This window comes from Heterocephalus glaber, unplaced genomic scaffold (genome assembly GCF_053883595.1).
Source record: "Heterocephalus glaber isolate CG9 unplaced genomic scaffold, H.glaber_assembly_v1.0 deba00001564, whole genome shotgun sequence".
NCBI lineage: Eukaryota > Metazoa > Chordata > Mammalia > Rodentia > Bathyergidae > Heterocephalus > Heterocephalus glaber.
Genome location: NW_028258351.1, coordinates 3,238,234 through 3,263,533, shown reverse-complemented (window position 1 = coordinate 3,263,533; position 25,300 = coordinate 3,238,234). Strand labels below are relative to the sequence as shown.

General features: G+C 39.3%; 1 protein-coding gene across 2 annotated transcripts in view; it reads right to left on the bottom strand.

Annotated features, from left to right (window-relative positions):
- Positions 1 to 22,071, bottom strand: part of Usp32 (ubiquitin specific peptidase 32) — a 169,662-nt gene extending 147,591 nt beyond the window's left edge. Inside the window, exon 1 of one of the 2 annotated variants that reach the window (XM_004870389.4) lies at positions 21,827 to 22,071. In XM_004870389.4, coding sequence (XP_004870446.1) covers positions 21,827 to 21,884 — 58 coding nt within the window. In that variant the 5' untranslated portion in view covers positions 21,885 to 22,071. The remainder of the gene's footprint in view (positions 1 to 21,826) is intronic. The other variant, XM_004870388.4, reaches the window with a different exon arrangement.
- Positions 22,072 to 25,300: the final 3,229 nt, after the last annotated feature.

Below are 25,300 nucleotides of genomic sequence, written 5' to 3'. Positions count from 1 at the left end.
AAGCCAAAAAAAAAAAAAAGAAAAGAAAGAAAAAGAAAAGAAACTATAGCTTATTTATTATTAATTTCAACTGCAAATCATAATATACATGGTCATGATAAAGTAAACAATGAATATTTTCTAACTAAAATTACCATGTATGTATGTAACTGTTATAATAAAATAATAGGGAGAGGTAAAGGGACATGGCTAAGAGGAGAAGAGAGGAACAAAAGCTAAGTTCTGCTCAGAAGTGGGAAGTCAACAGACAATGCTTAAATCTGAAAAATCAATGCCAAATACCAAAAATCAACAAAGAACACAAAGTGTTCCCCTCAAAGAAGGGGAAGATGCCAAGGAAAATTAGACGACTGCTTCTCATTTAACAAACCCTGCTCAAAATATTTAATGCTTTAAACTATATGAATGTATAACTGATTAAAAATAGACATTTTAAAGCCAGCCATGGTACCCCACACCTACAATCCCTATACTTGGGAGGCCGATCGCTGCAAGCAAGTTCTAGGCCAGGCTGAACTACACAGTGAGTTCAAAGCCAGCCTAAATTACATTAGTGAGACCCTGACTCAAAAAAAATAACAGGGCCAGGGATTTAGCTCATCCGCCGCCTGCCTTGCAAGCACAAGGACCTGAGTTTGATCCCCGGTACCAAAAAAACCCAAAAAACAAAAAAAAACACACAGATATTTCAGAAAAAGACAAAGCACACAATTGCATGTGCAACACTAACTGCTATACTCTCCGAGCTATACTTTATCATATATGGATAATAGGCTCCTTAAGCATAGTATCTTTCTTATTCTATTGGTAACCCCACTACTCAACACAGAGATAGAACAGTGTAGGCACTTAATAAATATTTAACAAACATTTGATTACTTATTTGCTTTCAATAACCGTAAGAAATCTAAGTAACTTCTGTCAAATCATAGTATGGACCATAAATTTTTAAAAGAAGAAATAAAGGCAAAAGTAATAAATATACACACAAAAGAAGTCTCTTCTAAGTGGGAATGTAATATATCAGCTTTCATTTTTTCTACTTTAACAGTTTTTCTTCTGTTTTGTTTGTTTTGGAGTATGTATTGGGGACTGAACTCAGGGCCTCTGGACTGAACAATATGCCCCGCCCTTTCCCGCTTTTTTTTTTTTGGTACCAGGAATCGAAAGCAGGTCCTTGTGCTTGCGAGGCAGGCAGCGCAACCACTGAGCTAAATCCCCAGCCCCTTCCCTCTTTCTTTTTTGAGACAGGGTCTCACTAACTTGCCCAAGCTGGGCTCAAACTTGTGATCCTCTTGCCTCAGCCTCCTAGGGTGCTTGGATTACAGGCATACACTACGAAACCCAGATACTTTAGCAGTTTTTAAATAAACTTCCTTTCACTTCTCTGCAGAACTGAAATTAACAACATAGTTTTAAAATTTTTATTAATCTCCTTAGTAGACACTGGGTTGTTTATAATTTTTTCAAAACTATAAACAATGTACAATACATAGTCTGTTAACTAAATCATTTGGTAAAAAAGTATCAGTATCTTTACAAATCAAGCCTCACAATATAAAAACAAAAAGCATCTAATACTAAAAATATAACCACAGAAGGGCCAGGGATTTAGCTCAGTGGTTCTGCCCTGCCTCAAAAGCACAAGGTCCTGAGTTCGATCCCCGGTACCAAATATATATATATATAAAAAACACCACAGAAAATAAGCACACCATACACTGTCTATGCTAAAGTTAGAAATCCTGCAGAATTATGAGAAAAACTGAAGTTTTTTTTTAACTCTAAGGTTATAGAACAAACACATCTTTTTCCCTACAAACCACATGAACACACATATTTCACATTTACTCCTTCCTTTCTTTAGAAGTCCTTGTCAAAATGTGTATTTCACTTAGACATACTGAGTTTAACTGTTTATATTTAGTATAAAAGAAGCCCCCTCTTTGATTTTTGCTGTTGTTGTTTTGTTTTGGTACTAGGAATCGAACTCAGGACCTTGGGCTTGCCAGGCAGGTGCTGTGCTGCTGAGCTACATCCCTGGCAAGCCCTTTCTTTGCATGGTTATAACAGGCATGAATTTCAGTTACCACGGTTAACACAAGTCTTCTAAAAATTCAAATGACATTCATTACATTAACTGAGAAACTGCATGAAGCACAAACTCTCTGCTAGCTTTTCAGCCCACAAATCCTGCATAGTAAGAGATGTGTCTCACAATCAGTGACCAATTATATATCACTTCTTTCAGTGATTGATCACCACGCAACTGTTATTTAGTTCATATATAGAGTACTTTTGTAATAAATCCACATGACATTTTGTGAAAATGAATAATCAAAAGGGAAATGGGGCTGGGGATACAGCTCAGTGGCACAGTATTTGCCTACCATGTGCAGGACCCTAGGTTTAATCCCCAATAGCTGGGGAGGAAGGTAAAGATTAAGAAGGGGGGGGACTGCAAACAAAGATAAAAATGTAGCAAAGAAACAAAAATGCTAAATTTCAACTGGACATTCAGGGAGACTTAGAACAGCTGACTACATATGTTAGTTACAGGGGCCAGGGATTTAACTTAGTGGTGCTGCCACCTGCCTTGCATGCACAAGGTCCCGAGTTCGATCTCCGGTACCCCCCCCAAAAAAATATATATATGTTAGTTACTTTTCTCTCATTGCTGAGACAAAATACCTGATGCCGAAAATTAAAGGGGGAAAGGTTTATTTGGCTTACAGTCCATAGAGGTTTCATTAATGGTTAACACAGTATTAATATATTAATCACCAAATAAAGCCACTTAGTGAAACAATGTTCAAAATTTGGAAAAAGTTTTTCATTCTAACACATTGTCACATCAGCCTTCAGTCCAGAATAAAAGCTCTTTCTGATATATAAAGCTCTAAAAAGCCACAGTCAAAAGATAAAAACTTCCAGAGATGAGTTACTAGATGAATGGCTGACAACCTCTAATAAAAATGCACTAAGAACATTACTATAATAAAATTTTGAAAGGCAAAGGGCTATATTTGAGAGATTAATACCTAAAAGAAACTTCTTACAGCCAATATTTAAGCCCATTTATTAATATCTGTATCATGAGATAGGATATCTTTTGAGGCCCTACTTCCAATTAGAAAGTTAAAAAGCAGCAGACCACTGTAGTTCAAACTACACACCTGAGAAGGGAAAGGAAAGAAGGGACAAGAGAAAAAAAAAGAAAAATCGAAGAAAAAAACGGGAACAAAACTTTTGTACGTGATGGGGGAAGAAGCAAGATATATTATGTATTGGTACAAATTCCTTATGATGAATGTTATCGTTATGTATATTTAAAATGTACCAATAAATGTTCTAAAAACAAATAATATTAAAAAACTACACACCTAATTTCATCAAAATTTAATAAAACTTCTAAGCATCAAAAGATACTATCAAGAATATGAAAAAGGGACAGAGATTTAGCTCAGTGGTTCCGGCGCCTGCCTTGCAACCCCAAGAGTTTGATCCCTGGTACCAAAAAAAAAAAAAAAAAAAAGAAAAGAAAAAACTCAACTGATAAATTTCATGTTTTGTATATTTCACCACAATAATAAATTAGGGAAGTCAGAAAAAAAAACACACTATGTGCATAGGTGAGTTTATGAAGATCAGACAAAAATTCACAAGGAATACTTCAGAAGTGCCTTAAAAGGTGGGGTTGCATGCCTGAAATCCCAAAACTCTGGGAGGTCAAAGCAGGATTGTAAATTGGAGACCAGCCTGGGTAACTAACTGATAACCTGCCTCAAAAACGGGTTGGTATTTAGTTCGATGTGAAGAGGAGAACTTAAAGGCTCCAACTATAAAGTAATGACAAAGGGCCAGGGATTTAGCTCAGTGGTTCCACTGCCTGCCTGCCTGCCTTGCCTGCCTCCTTGCAAGGGCAAGGACCTGAATTTGATCCCTGGTACCAAAAATAAATAAATAAATAAATATAAATAAAGTAATGATAAAGAGATGGAAACATCAATTATCCTGAATTGATAGGTAAACACAGTATACGTGTCCTGGGGCTGGGGTTGTGGCTCAGTAGTACCACTTGCCTAGTTTGCAAAAGGCCCTGGGTTCAATCGCTAGCTCCCTAGCACCATTAAAAAGGAAAAAAAAGGGAAAGATCAGACTGTACCTCACAAATACATTATGTGTTATTTAAAATTCTTTTAATGTTTAAGAAACATTAAAAACACTAAATAGCCTTTCACTTAAGTTTTTAAGTGAAAACTTTGCAAAGCTGAAAAACTTATAGATATTTTCACTTGTATAGAAAAATATATTAATATCTACTATACCACAGACATAGGGATTCAAAATACATACACTAAGATGAGCGGGAAAAGTCCACTCTTTCAGCTTAATTCATCACAGCTGGGACCTCAAGAGACACTGGTGAACAGCAGACATTTTGGATTCATTTTCAAATCCTCAAAGTGACACAACATATAAGGTGAGCGAGCAAGTCTTCTAAATTTCATTGCAACCTACAATTGTCTCCCTTTTAATAAATTCTTCAAACATAAACAGAACAGCCATGCACTGCAGTTCTCTGAGACCTATAATTGTAACCTCCAGTCACAATGCTATGAACTTGGAAATTGGAAGTAGAAGATATAAACCACACATTATTGAACAATCAGAAAAAGATATGGAAATGAAAGTGAAAAGGTTTACCGTAGAAGAAAATACAGAAAGAACCACTGATTTTTTTTCGCAGTACCAAGAATTGAACTCAGGACTTTGCAATCACCAGGGAGGCATGGCACCACTGAGCTACATCCCTGGTCCTCAGAATCACTGATTTTTAAAAAGCAGAATATCTTAACTATATGAAGACACCAATGACTGTTCTCTTAAATCATCAAGCATATTCTTAACATCCATGTGTGCTTAAAACAGAGCAAAATGTTAAAAAAAATAAAAAAGAAAGAAATTTCTAGCTGGGTGTAGTGGCATATGCCTATAATCCCAGCCCTTGGGAGGACTGAGGCAAGAGGATCATTGCCTTTGAGGCTAGCCTGGGCCACATAGTTAGTTCAAGGTCAGCCTGAACTACACAGCAAGACCCTGTCTCAAACAAACAAACCAGAAAATTCTTCAATCTAGCAGGGAGATTAAATTAAATACCCAGAAAACAGTACCATGTGTATCACAAAGATTATAAATAAAGTGTCACAGGATTCAAAGGAGATAAGGACTAGAAAGACAGTACAGGAAATTTCTGAAAAGGAGGTAACGTTTTGGCCAAGTACAAATAGACAGACTCAAACAAGAATAAACCCTTTATAATATCTAACTTCATTTGCCTTGCCAACGCTTTGCACAATACAAAGCTTATCAAAACAGATGAAAGTGGGGGGAAAGTCTTTCTAGATAAGAGAAATAATAGAAATATGAAATAAAGCAAGAAAACCAATTAAACTACCTGATGCTCATAATGAAGAAAAGGTTAAAATTTTTAAGTAGGGCCAGTTGAGGTAGCACATTCCCATGTCCCAAACAGCTGGAAGGCTGATACAGAAAAATTTCAAATTTGAGGTCAGCCTGGGCAACATAAAGAAACTACACATTGAAAAAAAAAAATTTTTTTTTTCAGTACTGATGATTAAGCCCAGGCTAAGATATATCCCCAACCCTTTTATAAATAAATAAATAAATAAATAAATAAATAAATAAATAAATAAAATTTTTGAGACAGAGTCTTGCCCAAGCTGGTCTCAAACTTGCAGTCCTCCTGCTTCATCCTCTCAGAGTACTGGTATTACAGGCATGGTACACTATGATCAGCTTTAAAAAAAATGTTTTCTAAGTAGGAATATACATCAAATTAAACTACATGAGAAAAAAGGTGCTAAAATTTGGATGAAATTTTGACGTGTCTTTTCCAAGTTCCAATGCTAAATATTCACTGTTTAAGAGAAAATGTGTAAGAATTAATCAAACCAAGGCTCATGTGCCAAAAGTGGGCACCCAAGTTTAATCAAAGGTGCTAATTATGACACAAATAAGAAATCCATTAGGTCCAGGACTGGGAATATGCTTAGGGGTAGAGCTCAAACTTATGTTCAAGGACCCAGGTTCAATCTCTGGAACTGCAAAAAGCAAAATCTACTCGCTCTTTTTTTTTTTTTGTACTGGGGATCGAACCCAGGTCCTTGCAATTGTGCAGCAGGCGGTGAAGCCACTGAGCTAAATCCCCAGCCCTACTAGTTCTTATATATAAGATTATGTTTCCTTTTTCCTTCATATTTACTCCTGAGTTCTTCATGGATTCAGATAAGTTTAATTTAGAACCAAGAGGTATTACTTATAATTCAAATTTTAAGTGTTTATATTCCTAGAACATTTGACTATTTGCATAAATGTTATGAAACAAGTACAATTTCTTGTGTAAAATATAAAACATTACTACTAGTAGTTTTATTGTCAGTTTTCTGTTTATTCATACAGCACTAAACCCCTTCATTCAGTCACATTTTTTTTTGTTGCTGCTGAACAGAGGGTTGTTTTCAGGAGGCAGGGAACAAGGAGAGGTTCTGCAGTCTGTCAACATTTTAATAAGCCCCTGAAAGCCACTTTCAAGGCCCAGAATCCTATTCTGAAAGCCATCCCCCAAAACCACAGGAAATGTCAATTAAACTAGCCCCTGTAATGTAGTAGAATAACTACTACAAGGAAGGTCTGCTACGGCAAAATTAGGAAGAATAAGGGCACTGCTGGATGTAGTGGTATGTGCCTGTAATTCCAGTACTTGGGAGGCTGAGGCAAGAGGATCACCATGAGTTTGAGGCCAGCCTGGACTACCTAATGACTTTAAGGCCACCCTGAACTACACAGCAAGACCCTGGTCTCAAAAAATAAAATAAAAATTAAAAAAGAGAGAGAAAGAAAAGAAGAAGGGCACTATCAGAGAAGGCTTATGATAGGGCTTGATTCCTGGGCTTAGTTTTATTAGATAAATATCTGGCAAAGCAGATAGTTCAGTGGAAAATACATACCAATTCATTCACGAGCATGTAGTTCATCTTAACCACTATTCCAGCTTCTGGAAAGGAGTAACATCCTGGTGCTAATTTCATGACACTTAGTAATCTTGTTAGGAATTTGCTTCACAAAGAAGATGCTTAAAATTTGGTCTTAAAACTGAGTTAAGTACTGAGGAGGCTGAGGCACAATGTTGGTAAGCAGTTCAAGGCCAGCATGGACTACATAGAAACCCTGTTTCGAAATTTTAAAAAAAGGTATTGTAGGTACCACACTCCTCTAATCCCTACTCCAGAAGACAGAGGCAGGAGGATGATAAATTTGACCACAACTATGGCAATTAGGCAACTGAGACCTTATTTCAAAGAAAAAAGTAAGGCCTATCTCAAAGAAAAAAAAATTTTATTTGTGGTACTGGTGATTAAACCCAAGGCCTTCACACTCAGCTACACCCCCTTTTGAAAAAAATTTTTAAGCCAGAATCTTTTTTATTTTTGGTACTGGGGATTGAACTTGGGTCCTTGCGCTTGCGCAGCAAGTGGCAAAACCACTGAGCTAAATCCCTGGGCTGAGACAGAATCTTGCTAAATTGCTAAAGTGCCGAAGCTGGGCTCAAACTTCCAATTCTCCTGTCCTGCCTTATCCTCCCAGAATGCTGGGATTACACATGCCACTATACCATATACTTGTCTCAAAATTAAAATAAAGGGGGGGGGGGGGTTCAGTCGCCAGTACCAAAAAAAACCCTCAAAACGGAATTCTACAGGACCTCACACATCCAAAGCAAGCACTCTATCACTGAGCTACCTCGCCAATCTAAAACAACATTTCTCCATGAGACATTATTTATTGCCAGGTGTTCAGACAATTTCCTATTTCTTTCATTATTTGAATATAGTTGCTTAGCAACCTTCTGTCAACTTCAATTTCAATCTCTTATGGTACCAGTGACCCCACAATATAAAATGCCTCCACCATTAGATAAACTGTTCATTATTATACCTTTAAGCCTATAAAGAATAAGCACTTTTTTGTCTTTCCCCATAATCAGCTATAAAGAGGTTATTTTCAAGTCAGCATCTCTGGCAAAAGAATAACTTCTTATCTATAAACTACCACTCAGTGAAAAAAAGAGTTCCTTTATGGATACTTGCATAAACTAAATCTCTAACCCAAATTTATTAATCAAACAACTGTTACATGCTCACCACAGCTTCCAACCACAGTTATTCACCAATAGATTCCAAAAGCATGGTTAAAGCAGAGCCAAAAATGATATGACATGTGGAATATAACTATTTTTAAATAAAAGAAATACACATATACATAATTTGAAGCCTCAGAGCATGCACAAGTAGCACACACATCCTGGTTCATGTCTTCTCTAAATATAACCTAGTTTTTAGGAGAGATCATGCTATCCATATCCAACAAATACATATTAAGTAGTTAATATTTGGAATCCAGAAGGCAAATGCAGGAAGAGGGCAGTAAAGACAGACAGACATGCCCTCATAATCAAGAAGATTTATATTCTACGGGTCCATAATCATGAAAACTGTATTTTTAGGGCAATGTTTTTACTCCCACCCTACTCTCTGATCACTGCAATGAAACTGCCCTGAGGCTTAAATCAAGACCTGTATGACCAGAGATCAAGTATACTCATTATTAAAAAGAAACTTTCAGGGCCGGGGATTTAACTTAGTGGTGCCACCGCCTTGCTTTGCAAGTGCAAGGTCCTGAGTTCGATCCCCAGTACCAAAAAAAAAAAGAAACTTTCAGAATATTTAGTTGGTAAAAGAAGTAGAGGCTCTCAAAAACTAAAAAGGAAGGGGCAGAGATGTAAGAATTATCAAATTTAAATGCACCAGCCAGAAGTGGTGCCACATGACCATAATCCCAGCATTTGGGAGGCTGAGGCAGAAGGATTGCAAGTTCAAGTCCTGCCTGGGCAATTTAGCAAGACCTTGTCTCAAAAAAATATATTTTTTTTTTAGACAGGGTCTCGCTATGTAGTTCAGGCTGGCCTTGAACTCACTGTGTAGCCCAGGGTGACCTTTAACTCAGCTATCTCCTGCCCTCAGCCTCCCAAGTGCTGGGACTACAGACGTGTGCCACCACACCTGGCATTCTGTCTCAAAATTTTAAAAAAGGACTGGGGATCATCACTCAGTGTGAAGGCCCTAAGTAAAGTCTCCAGTACCACCGAAAAAGCAAAGCTCAAAACTTTACCTCCTATATACCTTTTCCAGCAGCAAGCTACCAGAGAATAAGCTCCACTTATGTGGTGTAAATTAAGAAAAAGGAAACAAGAGATACAGAAAACAAGATCCAACTAAAAACAGTAAAGGGAATCACAAAGACAATGATGAAGAAAGATTCCAGGATAGCAGTTATGCTCTAAACACAAAAGCAACGAGTACAAGAATGGAAATGGTCAGTGGCTGCAAGAAAAGCTTTTGTTCAACATGATGAACTGAGTGCCTATCTGATGTATCTCACATTATGGAGGAGATGAGAACTTTGGGAGCTGAATTAGAGTAAAAAGAAACTTCAGCAAAGAAAAAAAGGCAATTATTAAAGGAAGTATTTAAAAGGAAATCAAGTGCAGAAGGAAAAGTAAACCCATAATAAAGGGACAAGCTTTGAAGAGCATTTGTAAAGGCCTAATTATGTAAACACTGACGCTTGATCTAACCAAAATTACAATACACATGCACTAAGGATGAGGAAGTAGGAGAGCACCAACATATGTATGTGTTTGGGGGACTGGTGGTAGCAGCGTGATGGCTAAATTCTCAGGGTCAATAGTTGGAAGCCAATATACATAAACCTTAAATGAAAATAAAAACAGAATAAGCATATTATTTTGAAATATAAAGACAAAGGCCAAATTAAGAAATTTAAGGTATTAAAGGTATTGGTCAATGAGGCTGAGGAAAACTGGTTGAAAGAGGAAGAGCTGACAGTATGTATTGCTGTTTTCGGTAACAAGTCCTATATACCATTTGGTGCTAAATTCTGTCTATATACTGTTGTGATAAAAATAAAAGCTTTAAGACTGAAAAAAGAATAGGAGTAAAAGGAATTAAACACAGAGTACAAGAGAAAAAGAGAGGCCAGGGATATAGCTTAGTGGTAGAAAGCTTGCCTAACAGACTTGAAATCCTGTTTTGATCCCCAGCACCACAAAAACAAGAAAAACATTTTGCCCACTTTGGTGGCACATGTCTCGCAGTCCCAACTACTAGAGGGGCTGAGGCAGGATGATCACTTGAGCCCAGGAACCTGAGGTCACGATGGACAACATAGCAAGACCCTGTCACCGAGGGGGTATGGAGGAGAGAGACAGACAGAGAAAGAGACAGAGACAGAGACAGAGACAGATCTTAGACAAAAAAGCTAATAAACTAATCACAAAATGTAATTCTAAATATTATTTAGAACCAGAGTTCTTTTTCTGCTTTATGGTGTTTTTCTTTTTTGAGACCAAGTCTTGTTAATGTAGTCCAGAATGGACTTGAACTCACTATGTAGCCCAGGCTGCCCTCAAACTCTTGATCCTCCTGCTTCAGCCTTCCAAGTGCTGGGATTAATTACAAATGTATACCACCACACATTCTGTATGAGAAGGTGAACTTTATTCTCAACTTCCAAACTAACTCTGTATAACACTATAAATAATTTTCCAACTCTAACCTCATACAATACATATATGGCAAGAGGATGATACGTGTCACCAGAGATGAAAAATACATGAAGATGAGGTGATTTTTTTTTTTTTTCTTTTGGTACCGGGGATCAAATTCGGGTCTTTGTGCCTGTGCAGCAGGCGGTGAAACCACTGAGCTAAATCCCCGGCCCATAAAGATGATTTTTAAAGGTTTTTTATTTGTTTTGTTTTTTTGAGACAGGATCTGGCTTTGAATTCACTAATGTAGTCCAGGCTGGCCTCAAACTCATGTCAATCCTCCTGCCTCAGCATCCCAAATGCTGGGATTACAGGTATGTGCCACCACATCCAGCTTAAACATGATTATTTCAGGGCTGAGAATGTAGCTCAGTAATAAAGCATTGTTCTCCCATGTGCAAGGCCCTGGTGTCAATCCCCAGTACCACACATACACATTATTTCTTGAGAAAAAATATTAAACTTAAAAAAAAAAAAGAAACATATTAAACTTTACATATAACCAAATGTCATTCTCAAGTTTTCATAAACACAGTACTTACTCCCATACAAGTGTGTCAGGCATTTACACTGGATATCAACGTTTAAGCATCTCAATGTAACAGACATGATATATAAAATTATATATTATCTTTAAGATTATTACTTTTCTTTCAATACTAGGTATTGAATCCAGGGCTTTACCCTGAGCTACATCCCCAGCCCTTTTATTTTATTTTTTATTTTGAGACACAGTCTCACTACAACACCAAGACTGGGCTCAAACTTGTAATCCTCCTGCCTCTACCGCCTACCACATATGCCTGGCTAACATGACTACATTTTTAACTATTATTCAAAACTTTTAGCAAAAACTTTTTCAAGGTGCTGAAAGGAAAATAATTGAGATAAATACATACCTTAGTATACTCAACCCATCTGTACCTCCATCCTTTTCTTTGGGGAGGAGGGTTTAAGATGGTCTCACTATGTAGTTCAGGCAGACCTCAAATTCACAGCAATACTACTACCTCAGCCTCCCAACTGCTGGGATTAAAGATATATGCCACCACACCCAGCTCTATACCTCCATTCTTTATCCCCAACTTTACAAACATCATCATGCAGAGATTATACATCTCTTATCACTTGTACATTTAGATTTTCACACAGCCATCCACTGTTCACTGAGCATTTAAAATACACAAGCCACTGCAAGGACTCAGCAACATACCTGACAATGAAGGTAATAATCAAACAGTATTATAATAAAGGTTATAAACAAACTACTCAGAATGTTGCAACAGTGACAGAAGAGTATCATTTTATATAAGTTGATAAACCTTCTTCAGGTGTCTGAGCTGGAACATTAAGTATGAAAATAAGCCAGACACAATAAAAATTTGTAATAGTCTTTCCAGGCTGAAAGTAGCAAATACAAAAGTGGCAAACCAGAACTAACATTCCAACAACAATGGAATTAATATGAGAAAACAAAAAAATGGAAACAAAGTCTTTGTAAATAAGGAGGGATGGAGGGGTTGAAGGGAGGGCAGGGGAAGGGGGAAAAATAAGAACCAAGAGAGATTATGTAAAGGTGTAAATTTCCAATGATGAACGTCATTATATTGTATGCCTAAAATGTACCAATAAAATACAATTTAAAAAAAAATTCCAACAACGAAAAGCTAGTGCGGGCTGGGGATTTAGCTCAGCGGTGCCGCTGCCTGCCTCACAAGTGCAATGTCCTGAGTTCGATCCCCAGTACCAAAAAAAAAAACCAGAAAGCTAGTGGCTAGTGCACGGAAGTCAAGAAGAACAGTAAAACTATGATTGAGGTTGGAATTTTATACAAGAAGCAAATAATTTAGGCCTTGGAGACCATTATAAAACATTTTCCCCCAAAATAATAAATAATGAGCTTTAAAGAATTAACGAGATCTGATTTGGATTTTAAGAGTACAGTATACTGTGTGAGCTGGGTGTGGTGGCACACACCTGTTATCCCACCACTCAGGAGGCTGAGGCAGGAGGATCACTGTGAGTTCAAGACCAGCCTGGGCTAAATAGTGAATTCAAGGCCAGTATGAACTCCATAGCGAGACCCTGTTGAAAGAGAGGAAGAGAGAGAGTGAGAGAGAGCTGTGTGAAACTAGGAACCCAAATGACTACATGATCTTAGCAAGAGGTGAGGCAGTGGGAATGAGAAGCTAACAGACTGAATACCAAACAGTCTATATATTCCAATAGGAGATAAAGAGAAGTCATAGTGAGAGAAAGGAAGGAACTGAGGATAAGTGCTGCCATTTACAGTCCATCAGAAACACTAGCGGATGTGTATCTTGACAGAAGGATACTTTCTTTGTACCATGCTCTCTTTATTCATCCCTACTCACGCTTAACCATCATGCCTGTGCCATGTACAACTTCATAGTGTCCTCTTCTTCACTCTCTTTATAGGAAACTAGCTCTCTCAATAGGTACAATCAGCTGTTGTTACTCCCTGGGAATTGGTTCCAGGATTCCCCGCCCCCCCCCCATTTATATCAAAATCCACAGATTCTCAAGTCAGTTGTATAAAATGGCATAGTATTTGCACAGAACCTACGCACATCCTCCTGTATACTTTAAATCATGTCTAATTACTTACAATATCTAACACAACATAAATGCTATATAAATATTTGTTATAATGTATTGTTTAGGGAATAATACAAGAGAAAAAAAGTTTGTACATGTTCAATGCAGATGTAATTTTTTCTTTCAGGTATTTTTGATCTGCAGTTGGCTGGATCTCCAGATGTGGAGCCCACTGATATGAAGAGGCAACTGTATATGCTTACCCTCACCAGCAAGGATTCTGCCTGCAATCTATTTCTCATGTTTCTCCAAGAATACTCTACCGTGAACTCATTTTTCCAGATCGTCATAATCTTCTTACCCATCTATATTGACCCAGTAAATTCCAACTATTTTGAAAAGCCCGTCATGTCCAGCATTTCTTTTCCCACAGCTACTACTGCTTACTTTCTACCTCTATCCTTTCCTTCTACATCTCTTCAATTACCCTAGCCTAATGACACTGCTATGGTCTGAATGCGTCCCCCAAAATGCATATGTTGTATTATTATCACCAACATGACAGTAGTTAAAGATGGGACCTTTCAAGAGTGATTAAATAATGAAGACAGAACTCTCATGTATGTAATTAGCCCCACGTTTTGTTTTGTTTTGTTTTTGGAGACATGGTCTTGCTACATAGTTCAGACTGGCCTTGAATTCATGATGATTCTCCTGCCTCAGCCTCCTGCATACTGAGATTACAGGCATGCACCACCATGCCAGCAGGCCCTTTTAAAAGAGATGGATAGAGTCAGTGGGTTCTTTCCCTTCCATCTCTTCTGCCACATAAGATCAGAGTGTTCATCTCTTTCCCCTTTTCACCTTGTAAGGAAGCAGCAACAAGGTGCCATCTTAGAAGCAGGGAACAGGCCCTCACCAGACACTGAACACTATCAGCATCTAGATCAGACTCCAGAACTGTGAGAAAATAAATTTATGTTCTTTATAAATTACCAAGTAAGTGGTATTTTCTTGCCACAGTACAAATGTACCAAGAAAAACCCCAACTGGCTTCTCTGCTCATGCTCCCTACTCTACTTCGAAAGCAGTATCCTTCTTCCACTTTCTACCTATAGCCATAATCAGGGCTCATTAGAGTTCCTAAGACTATTGCTGTCCACTCTATCAAACTTATGATCACTGTTCTGGAGAGTGATATATTCATGGGCCAATGGACTTTCTTTCTTTGGAGCTAGTCAAAGGAGGCATTTGTTTCTTACCAATCCAAAAGCTGAGTCTTTGCCTGAGTGTCAGTCATACCACTGATCCATTGTCTACATGCCCTCCCTTGATTTACAGATGTTCAAGGATTAAGACTCCCCTCAAAACTGTTCCTGGTATAGGGCTGGGGATTTAGCTCAGTGTTCTGCTGCCTGCCTCGCAAGCGCAAGGTCCAGAGTTCGATCCCCGGTACCAAAAAAAAAAAAAAAAAACTGTTCCTGGTATGACACTCAGTTTGCAAACCACTACTATCCACCTCTACCGGCACCACATTCCCAGTTCCTTGAAACCTCAACCCTTCTACTCAACCACGAACTTCTTTCTACCATTTCAGAAATTTATCTCATGCCAGCCTTTTTGCTCCACTTTTCTGTCATGCCAAAATCCAAATCCTCATCATTTCTATAATCATTTATAATGTATGTACCTCCCTGTCACCATTCTCCAGAACAATACTTTTCATAAAGGAATTTCTCCAAATCCTTTTATAAATCACTACCAAAAGATAACCATAGCATACTTTACAAGGCTTTTTCCGCAGGGGTAAGATACTTGGACAACTTGGCTTCGTTACAGAAATGAAAGAGAAGTTGGAGAACTTCCTCTGTAAAACCTCATCCCCTACCCCCTCGTACCAGGGATCAAACTTAGGACCTTGCACTTGCAAGGCGGGCAAGGTGTCACTGAGCTACCTACATCCCTGGTCCCTGTAAAACCTTATTTTAAATGGCCCTGGGGATTGAACCTGGGGCCTTCACATTGAGCTATAACTCCCAGTCTTTTTTTATTTTGAGACAAGTTCTCCATAAGTCACTAAATTGTCCAGGCCGGGCTCCAACTTTCAATCCTCCCGCCTCTCAGCCTCCCAGTGTTGGGATTTACAGGTGTGTGCCACCATACCCAGCTTAGTTTGGTTCTTAATACAGTCCCGTATCAAGGACTCCAAGAAACACTTCGCTCGGTGTTTTGTTTTGTTTTTGACAGGGTCTCACTATGTAGTTCAAGCTGGTCTTGAACTCACTACATAGCTCAGGCTGGCTTCAAACTCATGATGATCTTTTTGCCTCAGCCTCCTGAGTGCTGGGATCACAGGTGTGTACCAGTGCACTTGGCTATAGCAAGTTTCTAAAATTTCAATTTTCCCGACTCATTCACAAAATAGTGATGAATTTGAGAATTCCCTATAGAGTCTTATGTTAATAAGGATTAAGCCCCTAATAGAGAGGTGGTAAGGAAAGGCTTTGAATATCTGTCAGCTTTGAATAACTAGGTCTTAGAATAAATAAGTTTCTATCTAAAACAGTAAATACTCAAAATGTTAAGTTTTATCAGGCTTTTGCGTCAATAATTAACTATCCACTACTAATCTCTGAGAGTTCCTCATTACTAAATAAGACAAACAAGAGAACTTATTGGCATTCAGAAGAGACTGAATAGCTCAACTTAAAGAAAAACATCATGAATAGGGAAGGGAGCACAGGAAATGGGGAAAAAATAAGAGCCAAGATACATCACATAAAGGTGCAAGTTCCCAAAGATAAATGTAAAATGTATTGTATACCTAAAATGTACCAATAAAAGAATTTAAGGAGGAAAAAAAAAAAAAAGAAAAACATCATGAGGCCCCAAAGGCAAAAGCAGAAGCATAAACAAGCCCTGAAAAGAAAAGCCATGCTTCCTAAAGCTAGCATGGAAACTATCAATCCAACCACCACCAAGCCACACCAACTTTTAATTCATAAATAAGATTACTCCACTACCTCAGCTGTTTAACATTAAAGCTTTAATCCAAACTGTCAGCCTTAATCTCTAGTGCTCAAAAAACAGCAGATTTTCTTCAGTCACAGCAAGAATAATAATCACTTTCTCTAACTTTTCCTGTGATCTAGCATATAATCAAGTGCCAGAAATCTTCCCTTTCCCCTCCTGAGAAAATATCTAGCTGCTGCTTGGACATCACAATCCCAGCACTAGGTTGCACATCTTTTTGGAAGACAACCCAAGAGTGCTATTCCTGTGAAGTCTCACTAAGCACAAAGACATCAATGAACAACAAAAATCAGAGAGCTGTCCAGTTTGGTAAATGGGGATATTACTAACTAGCAAGTGATGATGTCACCTCATTCTGCTTATCTTTCAAAATCCAGGGTTCACCAGTGTATTTTTGTCACTGATAGTCCAAATGTATGAACTGGAGATTCTGAAAAACAGCATTTTTATAGCTATTTAGGTAACTACATAAAAGAACACTAATTTAAAATTGTTCCATTTTTATCCTCTGCAAATAATAAGACCAGGCTAGTTATCCACTCATGAGTTTACTCATGAATTTAACAAATTCAGATGAAGGAAAATAAATGCTTTAGAGAAGAGTCTTTCATTGAAGGTTACCAACTATGAAACTTGGTTTTCATTTATACAATGATATGCAAAGCTAACATCACATGATAGTAGTGTATAAGACTAATTAAATTATAATATTAATACTTGGTGAACAAAATCTTGGAGAATTGATATTTTACAGCCCCTTAGGATTATTAAACAAAATAAAACGTCCTAGAATTTTCAACTATTATATGAGTAATTATTCCACCAGCATACACAAAAACCCATAAAAGACTAGGAAATTAAATTCTTTTTTTTTTCTGGTACTGGGGTTCGAACTCAGGACCTTGAGCTTACAAGGTAGGCACAATCCGGCTAAATCACTGGCCCAGAAATTAAATTCTTTAACATACCATTATTGAGCACAGACAATAAAATTCCTAGAGGCATTTCCAAGCCATCAAAGACACTCACAAACACTACATTCCTATTGCACTTCCTGCTAAAGCTCTGGGGCACTTAATATATGATACGTTAATCATTTATAAATGATATAGATACATAACTACTTTTGAATAATTATCTACATTATTAAACATACTCAAATTAGAACTACAGGACTAAAAAAAGAAAAAGTAAAAGGAAGAACTATATGACTGGTGATATGGCTCAGGAGTAGAGCACTTGCCCAGCATGCACAGGGTCTGGAATCAAATCCCAGAACCACAAAAAAAAAAAAAAAAAAAAGGGAAGAGAAGCCACCCAGAGTGGTGCCCACCTGTAAACCCAGCACTAGGAGGTGGATGCACGAGGCCAGCCTCTAGTACATTCACATCTACATACCACATACAGAATTCAAAGCTGGCCTTGGCTACATAGAAAAGAAAAGAAGGGGCCACGGGTGCCGGGGATGTAGCTCAGCGGTGCTGTGTCTGCCCAGCAACAGCAAGGTTCTGAGTTCAATGCGGGGGGGTTGCAGAACTACAAATCTAAGTTCTAGTATTTTATATCCACCCTTTAGTGGATAGTCTTGTATATACCATGAGGCATATAATTTTAGTGGAGATCACTGACCCAGGCATAGGTTCCAGAGATAGGGTCTTGCTTATGTCTCCTCTGTTCCCAATTCATAACCAGAGCTCAGTAAGACAGTGGGATTTAGCTCAGTGGCATTGCGCCTGCCTCACAAGCTCAGGGCCCTGAGTTAGATCCCGGGGGGCAGGGATGTTGAATGAATGAACAAAAGAACACTTGAAAATATGCATCCACAATATAACTTTCCGATATACTATATAGTTCATCAGCCCACTACTTAGCCTAATATTAATTACCAGTCCAATTTTTTAAATAGAACACCAAAAATTGCATATTTTTCATTAATTTGTATAACAAGAAATATAAAAATGACAATGTTATCAAATTTATTCTATACAAGAAATGACTGGTTGAAATGACACCCACCCAAGCTATGCTCAGGATAGTCAACCTGCAAACAAATGCGTTGCCCAAGTGACACTTGGGGTAAACTGTTAAGTGGTTAAGTGCCAAATTCTAATTAAAGAAAGGGATTAGAAGAAAATCATCCACTGTATTTTATTACCACAATTTAAAAGTCAAGAACCATTTCAATTCAGCCAATTCTCACACACACATACACAGAAAAAGCACATTATCTGTTTCCAGAAGGATGAGAGGAAGCAAAGAGAAACAGGGAAAAAGAATAACTAGACATTTTTAAGGTTTCTTTGACTTCTGACATGCTAAGTTACAACACATCTTTCATGTAACATTTTTTGAATGCTGTATTCCAACAGCTTATAATACATTTCTGAGAACTAAATATCAGGGATTGTGGCTCAGTGGCAGAGCACTTGCCTAGCATTGCAAAGCCCTGGGGTCAAACTACAAACATAGACATAATCAAGTGAAATTCTCAGTATCAAAGAAGTGTAACAGGCATACTCCCCCAGAAAACACCTGTACTCTAAACAAGAGTCAAGCCTTCCCCTCTGATCTACTCAAGTTATGTGGTAGACAGATACAAGCCAAAAATAAGAAAACTGAGAAGGGGAACAAGGGAGGAAGAAGGGAGAAAGGAAGGAAGCAACAAGGAAAAAAGTGAAAATAGAAGGAAAAAAATGGAAACAAAGCTTCTGTACATAAGGAGGGGAGGAGGTTTGAGGGGAGAATGAGATAAAATAAAATTTATTAAAAATAAGAAAACTAAAAAAAAAAAATAAAAAACTATTAAGGTTTATGTAACTGACATATAGTCTCGCCAAAATAGGTTGCAAACCCAATCTTCCTAATTTTCAGAGCTTTTAAAATGTAAATGAGTCACTTGGCTGCCCTTTCACTCAGGTCCAGTGTTATCTGTCACTAACATAACACTTCATTTCTAAGGCCCCACTTTGTAAGATATACTGCCTGGAATTCCGCATTTGTTTGTGATCACACCAGACTATTTTTTAAATACTACCTAATTATGGCACATAGTAGGTAGTAATGCTCAATAACTTTAATTAAAACGGAAAAAGCAAATATTTCAGGAGTTCTATCAAGCTCATTTTGTTTATACAACGATTCATGTAACACACATAGGAGAAATGTGTCAAATCCTATCTGCCTCACCCCATTCACTTTACACAATATAAACAAGTAAATAAAACTAACTGATGCAGGTTTAGTAGCTACTTATTCAAGTGGCCCAAAAGGGTTCTCAACACATTTTCTGGTTCCATAAAAAGCTTTTTCAAGCCTGGTGGGGTGGTTGTTCACACCTTAGTCCTCACTACTTGGGACACAAGGCCAGAAAGATACTTTGAGCTCAGGCATTCAAAACCAGCAACATAGTGAGACCTAGTCTCAAAGAAAAAAAAAAAAAGCTATGTAAACTTACTGCTAAAAGAAATTCTATATTGAAGTTTGACATTTACTTGAGTAAACAGTATCATGTTTTAAAAGTTACTTTTTTTAAGAAGGCTCCTGGTTTCCATTTGGAAATGCTATTTTATTAACTTGCCCCTCTCTTTCGTTTTAATTTTCCTCTGCAGCAAACTGATAAAATCCATTCAAATAAATGCATTGCTACCTCTGCTACCTCATCAAATACATGTGTTTTCAATTTTAACAGGCAGATACTTCAAGACAAATTAAAACTCTTTAGTCAAAAATGCATCATTAACTTCATTTATATTTTAAAATGTACAATCTTAGTTTGATATGAAGTTAAGCACCCTAGCTGAGTACAGTGGCACAAACCTGTAATCCCAGCACTTGGGAGGCTGCGGTAGAAGGATCACAAGTTCCAGCCCAGCCTGGACTACAAAGCGAGACCCTACCTCAAACAAACAAACAAAAAACCAAGAAAAGAAAAATAATTAAGCAGGCTAGAGTTAGATAAAAGTTTAATTTTAGAATGTCTTAATGCCAGGTATATCACTGGCATTCACATCCTCAAACTTAACACTTCTGAACCTTGAAGCTGTAAATCAGTTTGACTGATGTTCTGTTTCATGCCATGTAAGCCATTGCCTAATTGAGGCCAGACCTGTCAGGCTCAATAGCATCCCGGAATTGACTAGTCTACTAGGCCTGGAAATACATCAAGAATTTGGAATATTTCTCATTTTGAGACAGGGAAAAAATTCAAGTGAAATTGTGCTTCAGAACAAATCATGACACTGTTCCAAGGCAGGGAAAAAAAGACATAAAAAGCATATATTTGTTATTCTGGGTGTATTCCATATCTCATCAAATGATGTTCCACTCAACCCTCTTCCTGTATATGAAAAAATTTCACCCCTGAATTATCATTTTGAATGCCAACTTTTTAATCTAATTTTCATTTTATATCCTTTGTTATGGCTGGTTTCTTAACTTAGAAACCTGTTAACTATAATGTCTAGCTAGCATCTAATCTGCTTACTGCTTTTCACTTCTTACCAAGAAAATCCATTAAACATCAAAAAGAAATACAGGCACACACAGATACACACATTCAAATCCCAGTCATGAAAAATTAAGTCACATTCCGGCTATAAACTGTGCAACAGACACTTCCAGTTAGTTAGCCATCATGGACAGCGGTATCAAAGTAAGTGGTAGGGGGCTGGGGCTGTTAACGCATCAGAGCCAATAGCAGCAGGCTAGGACTGGCAGCAAGGGCAGTCTCTAAAGGGAGCTATACCACTATCACAATGCTGGATTTCCGAATGCCATTTTACGGGAGGGGGTGATCAGAACTGGGAATCAAGTGCAGCAAAAACCTCTGGTCAACGTCTGAGGCGATGAAACCTAAGACCAGCTCTTGTGGTAACACTCGCTGTTCAGTCTCATCTCACCTCAAACACAACTTCATTTCAGATCCTTCTTATCAAAGTCAGCAGTTCAAAGGGTAAGGGGTGGCAGGAGCAGATGGTCATAGCCCTCAAGAGATTGGAAAAGGCCTTTCGAAAAAGCAGAGCTCCCCAATAGGAAGGGACTTCCAAGAGCGCTTTACAGCCGCCTCCTTTCCATCTTCCAGCCGCGGATGTTAGGAATGAGCTTAGGGTGTTGTTGGTTTTTATGAAGGAGTGATAAGAGAAAATGGCAGTGAAGGATGAAGGGGGCTAGAAGGGCTGGAGCCACCCAAGAAAAAAGGGGAGAGGACTTCCCCAGACACAACCAGAATACCACCACCACCAAAGACCACGGGTATGGCCAGGTCAGAGCCTTAGACCCCCCCCCCTCGCTCGGGGAAAGCTTCGCCCCCTTCCCTACGGTCCCAATTCCCAAACACTGCTTCCCACCCGACCTCTCTTCTGTCCCCCACAATGGTCCTCCTCGCCGGCCGTCCTGCCTTTCCGCCTCGGCCGCCCCACGCTCTCCACCCGCGTCCCTCCCGCGGTCACCACCCCCCCACCCCACCCCACCCCCGGCTGCCCGTCGCCCGCCTCCCCGGCAGGCGCCCAGACCCCTCCCCCTCACCTCTCTTCAGCGCCTCCTCGTAGCTGAGGAATCCGATCCGTGACTCCTTGGCGCCCATGCTCCCCTCATCCCTCAGCTGGGGGTCGGAGCCTGATCCTGCCCCCACCCCCTCTCGCCTTGTCCTCGGCGTCCCCGGCTGTTGGTGTCGGCGTCCCCCGACCCCCTCCTCCCCCAACACTAACAAGTGCGGCTTCTGCCCCGGCGGCTCCTCCCGGCAGCCGCCACCGCCTCCATGGCAAATCACGTGACCTGCTCACACCCCGCCCCCTTCCCCTCCCCTCCCTCCTACTCCGCCCTTCTCCTTTCTCCTCCCTTTCCCTCCTCACGCCCTCTTCCCTCCCCTTGCCCCCCTCCTTCCGCCAGCCCCGGCGAGGGTCACCTGACCCGACGCCCGGGACTGTTCCAGGTAATGGCCGCCCGGGGCCACACTCCGCCCTGCCCCACGCTAACCGCTCGCTGGAGCGCCGGGGAGGAGCCTCATCTCTGCCCCTAACACGTCATCCAGCCTGCCCGCCAATCCCAGGCCGCGACGCCCGGGGACGCCTCCGCCCGGGAGGGAGGGCGGTGACTTCCGGGGCGTTTGAGGCCTGAGCCTCCCGCCCCTTGGGCGGGGCTGGACCCTTGGTTGGTGTAGCCCAGCCGAGAGCCGCTTTAGAATAGGATCTGGCTGAATGTTAAGGGTCCAAGTAGGAAGAATGCGGCTCCTGAGAGAAAGAAGAGGACAGGCCGGGAACTCCTAACGCTCAGGGGACTTTTGATGGAGGAAGTTGTGAAAGGAAAGAAGCGTCCCAAAGCTTCCCTATGACGAAAAGAATTCTTACCCTGGCAGGCAGATCCCTAAGGAAAGGTCACGAAGTTGGGAATGTCGTCCCACCCCCACCCGCCCCGAGCTTTCCTTCTAGCCGCAGGCCCGACTGTCCTTCGTCCACCTCCTTGCTCCCAAGCCACCTTTTCTTGCACAAGTTCTTTGGGAACTTCTCTGCCAAAGGATAATCTTGCTTCATTGCAAGAGTTACCTTCCTCCACAAATAGGACAGTTCAAAGCGAAGTATCTTGTTTTTTTTATTGTATACTTAAGGTCCTTGTGCAACCATTCCCGCATCGCTACAGAACTTTATTTACCTTGCAGAAATGAAACTGTGCCCACCACTAACTCTTCTTCCCCTTTACCCCAGTTCATAGCAACCACTTTCCTGCTTTGTCTCTTAATTTGACTACTCAAGTATTTCCTATAAACGGAACTGTATTTCCCCTTGTCATTAGCATGTTTTCCAAGCTCATGGTGTAGTATTACACCACTTTCCCGGATTTACCATATGATCAGCACTTCCACTTCAGAGTGTATACCCCCAAGTACTTCAAAGGGATATGAACAGCTTAGTGGTCCACCATGTTTATAGGAGCATTACGCACAGTAACCAAAAGATGAAAACAACCCAAGCCCCCTGACTGGGTAAACAAAATGTCGTAAATCATTATAATGGAATATTGATTTTTTTATTTCCTTGAAATTTAACTCAACTTTATTTTCCTTAATCTTCACCCGGAAAGTCACAGAATAAAGCTTCTGGATAAAGAAGCAACATTGAAAAATAACCATTTGGATTACATTCAAGATGCCAATTAGGTACTTTAGGCCCTGCAAAAGGATTTCGGTTACTAAAGCCAACAGATTTTCGTATGCCCTGCCAGAGAAAGAAGGTAATACTCTTGTTTCCCTACTCACCTTTCCTGGCAGACCAGATCAGCAGCGTTGCATTAGTCACAGCACTGCCCTTTCCAGTTAATTTTAAGACCTCAGATTAGTTGCATTACAACAAGGCCATGAATCAAGGAGTTGGGAATGTATTTCAAAGCCTTTAATTTCCAGATCTCTACTTCGATGTAGACAGCCTTCTTCAGACAAAACAATTCAGTCATCTTCAGCCTGAACAGTCTGAGTTCTGAGTTGAGATTATCATAATGGGATGTCAGTCTACAGAGCAGGCACAGCTTTGAAGGAAAGACCCTAAAGAGTTCACTTTCAACACACTGTGGTCGTCATTGCTATCCAAAACAATCAGTACCTAAAGATCCCCTGTACCATAGGCCTGGATGTTTACTTACCCATTGTTGATTTACAGTGGAGTTGAAAGCTGATTATTTTCTCTTTGTGATACTTGCCCCACTTGAAAGATGGGACTGGTGTTTATCTCAGAAGATATTTATTTGATAAATATCTCAGGAGAAGATTAATACCAAATACTCAAAAGAATAGAATTAAAACATTATGTATAATATATATTATATATATATTAGGGCAGTAATAACACACAGGATCTTTTCAGATTTTGGCTTTAAGTTTCAGGCCTTGGGCCGGGGATTTATCTCTGTGGTTCCAGCGCCTGCCTTGCAAGCGCAAGGTCCTGAGTTCGATCCCTGGTACCAAAAAAAATTAAGTAAAGTTTCAGGCCTGGCTTTCCCTACAGCCATAAAAATTTCACTCCATCACAGAGTTTATCATGGATTAAACACTTCTAAAAATTGTGAGTTGATAGTAAACTAAGAAATACTATTTCTTCTTTGTCTGAGTTAAATTAACCATATTATTGAAGGCAGTGAGGCAGATAGTTATGTCTGATGGGAATTTTAAATGTTAAACTGGGATCAAAACCTGCCTTTTGGTTTATATTATGCAGCATCAGGCATTCAGATGTTAAATATCCATCTATAACTTAAAATTGTTACAGTACTTAAATTTGATGATGTAGAAAATCTAAAGTCTACTTGTCAGGCTGAAAGGAATTCCATTAATCATTTACTTTGTTCAGTTTCACTTAAACCATTAAAGAGCCAGCCAACTCACTTTAAGCTTTGGGTGATACTTAGGAAACCATTGCTTTAACTATAATTACATACCTAAGAAGGGGGTTGTCCATGCAGATATTTAAAGCATGCCACATTGGTATGTAATTTCTACTTCCAATTGAGCAACCTAAATGACAGTATTTGTACTCCCAGAGAAATGACATAAGGTCAGACAGTCATTTTAGTACTTGCCAAAGCAGCTTAGCTACACTAGAGATAGGCCAAAACAGTAAGAAGGGTGGAACAGCATCTGATCTATGCATAATCTGATTGCTGCAATGAGGCCAATACTCTGAAGTGTGGCTATATGATAATTGATTTTCCAATACTATTATGGACTTGTTACCTTATAGACACAAAATGAGGATGTAGTCACTTGTATACATTTTTATTTACATTAAAACACAATTCTAACAGTGTATATTTGACTGTGAATTCTTCATCTTGTAGATGAGATTTAAACTCAATTTTAGGGCCGGGGATTTAGCTCAGTGGTTGCAGCGCCTGCCGCACAAGCACAAGGTCCTGAATTTGATGCCCAGTACCAAAAAAGAAAAAAATCTTGTTACTTAAATTCAATTTTAGGCCTTTCCCGTTCTTAAATTATATCTTATTATCTCTTGGAAT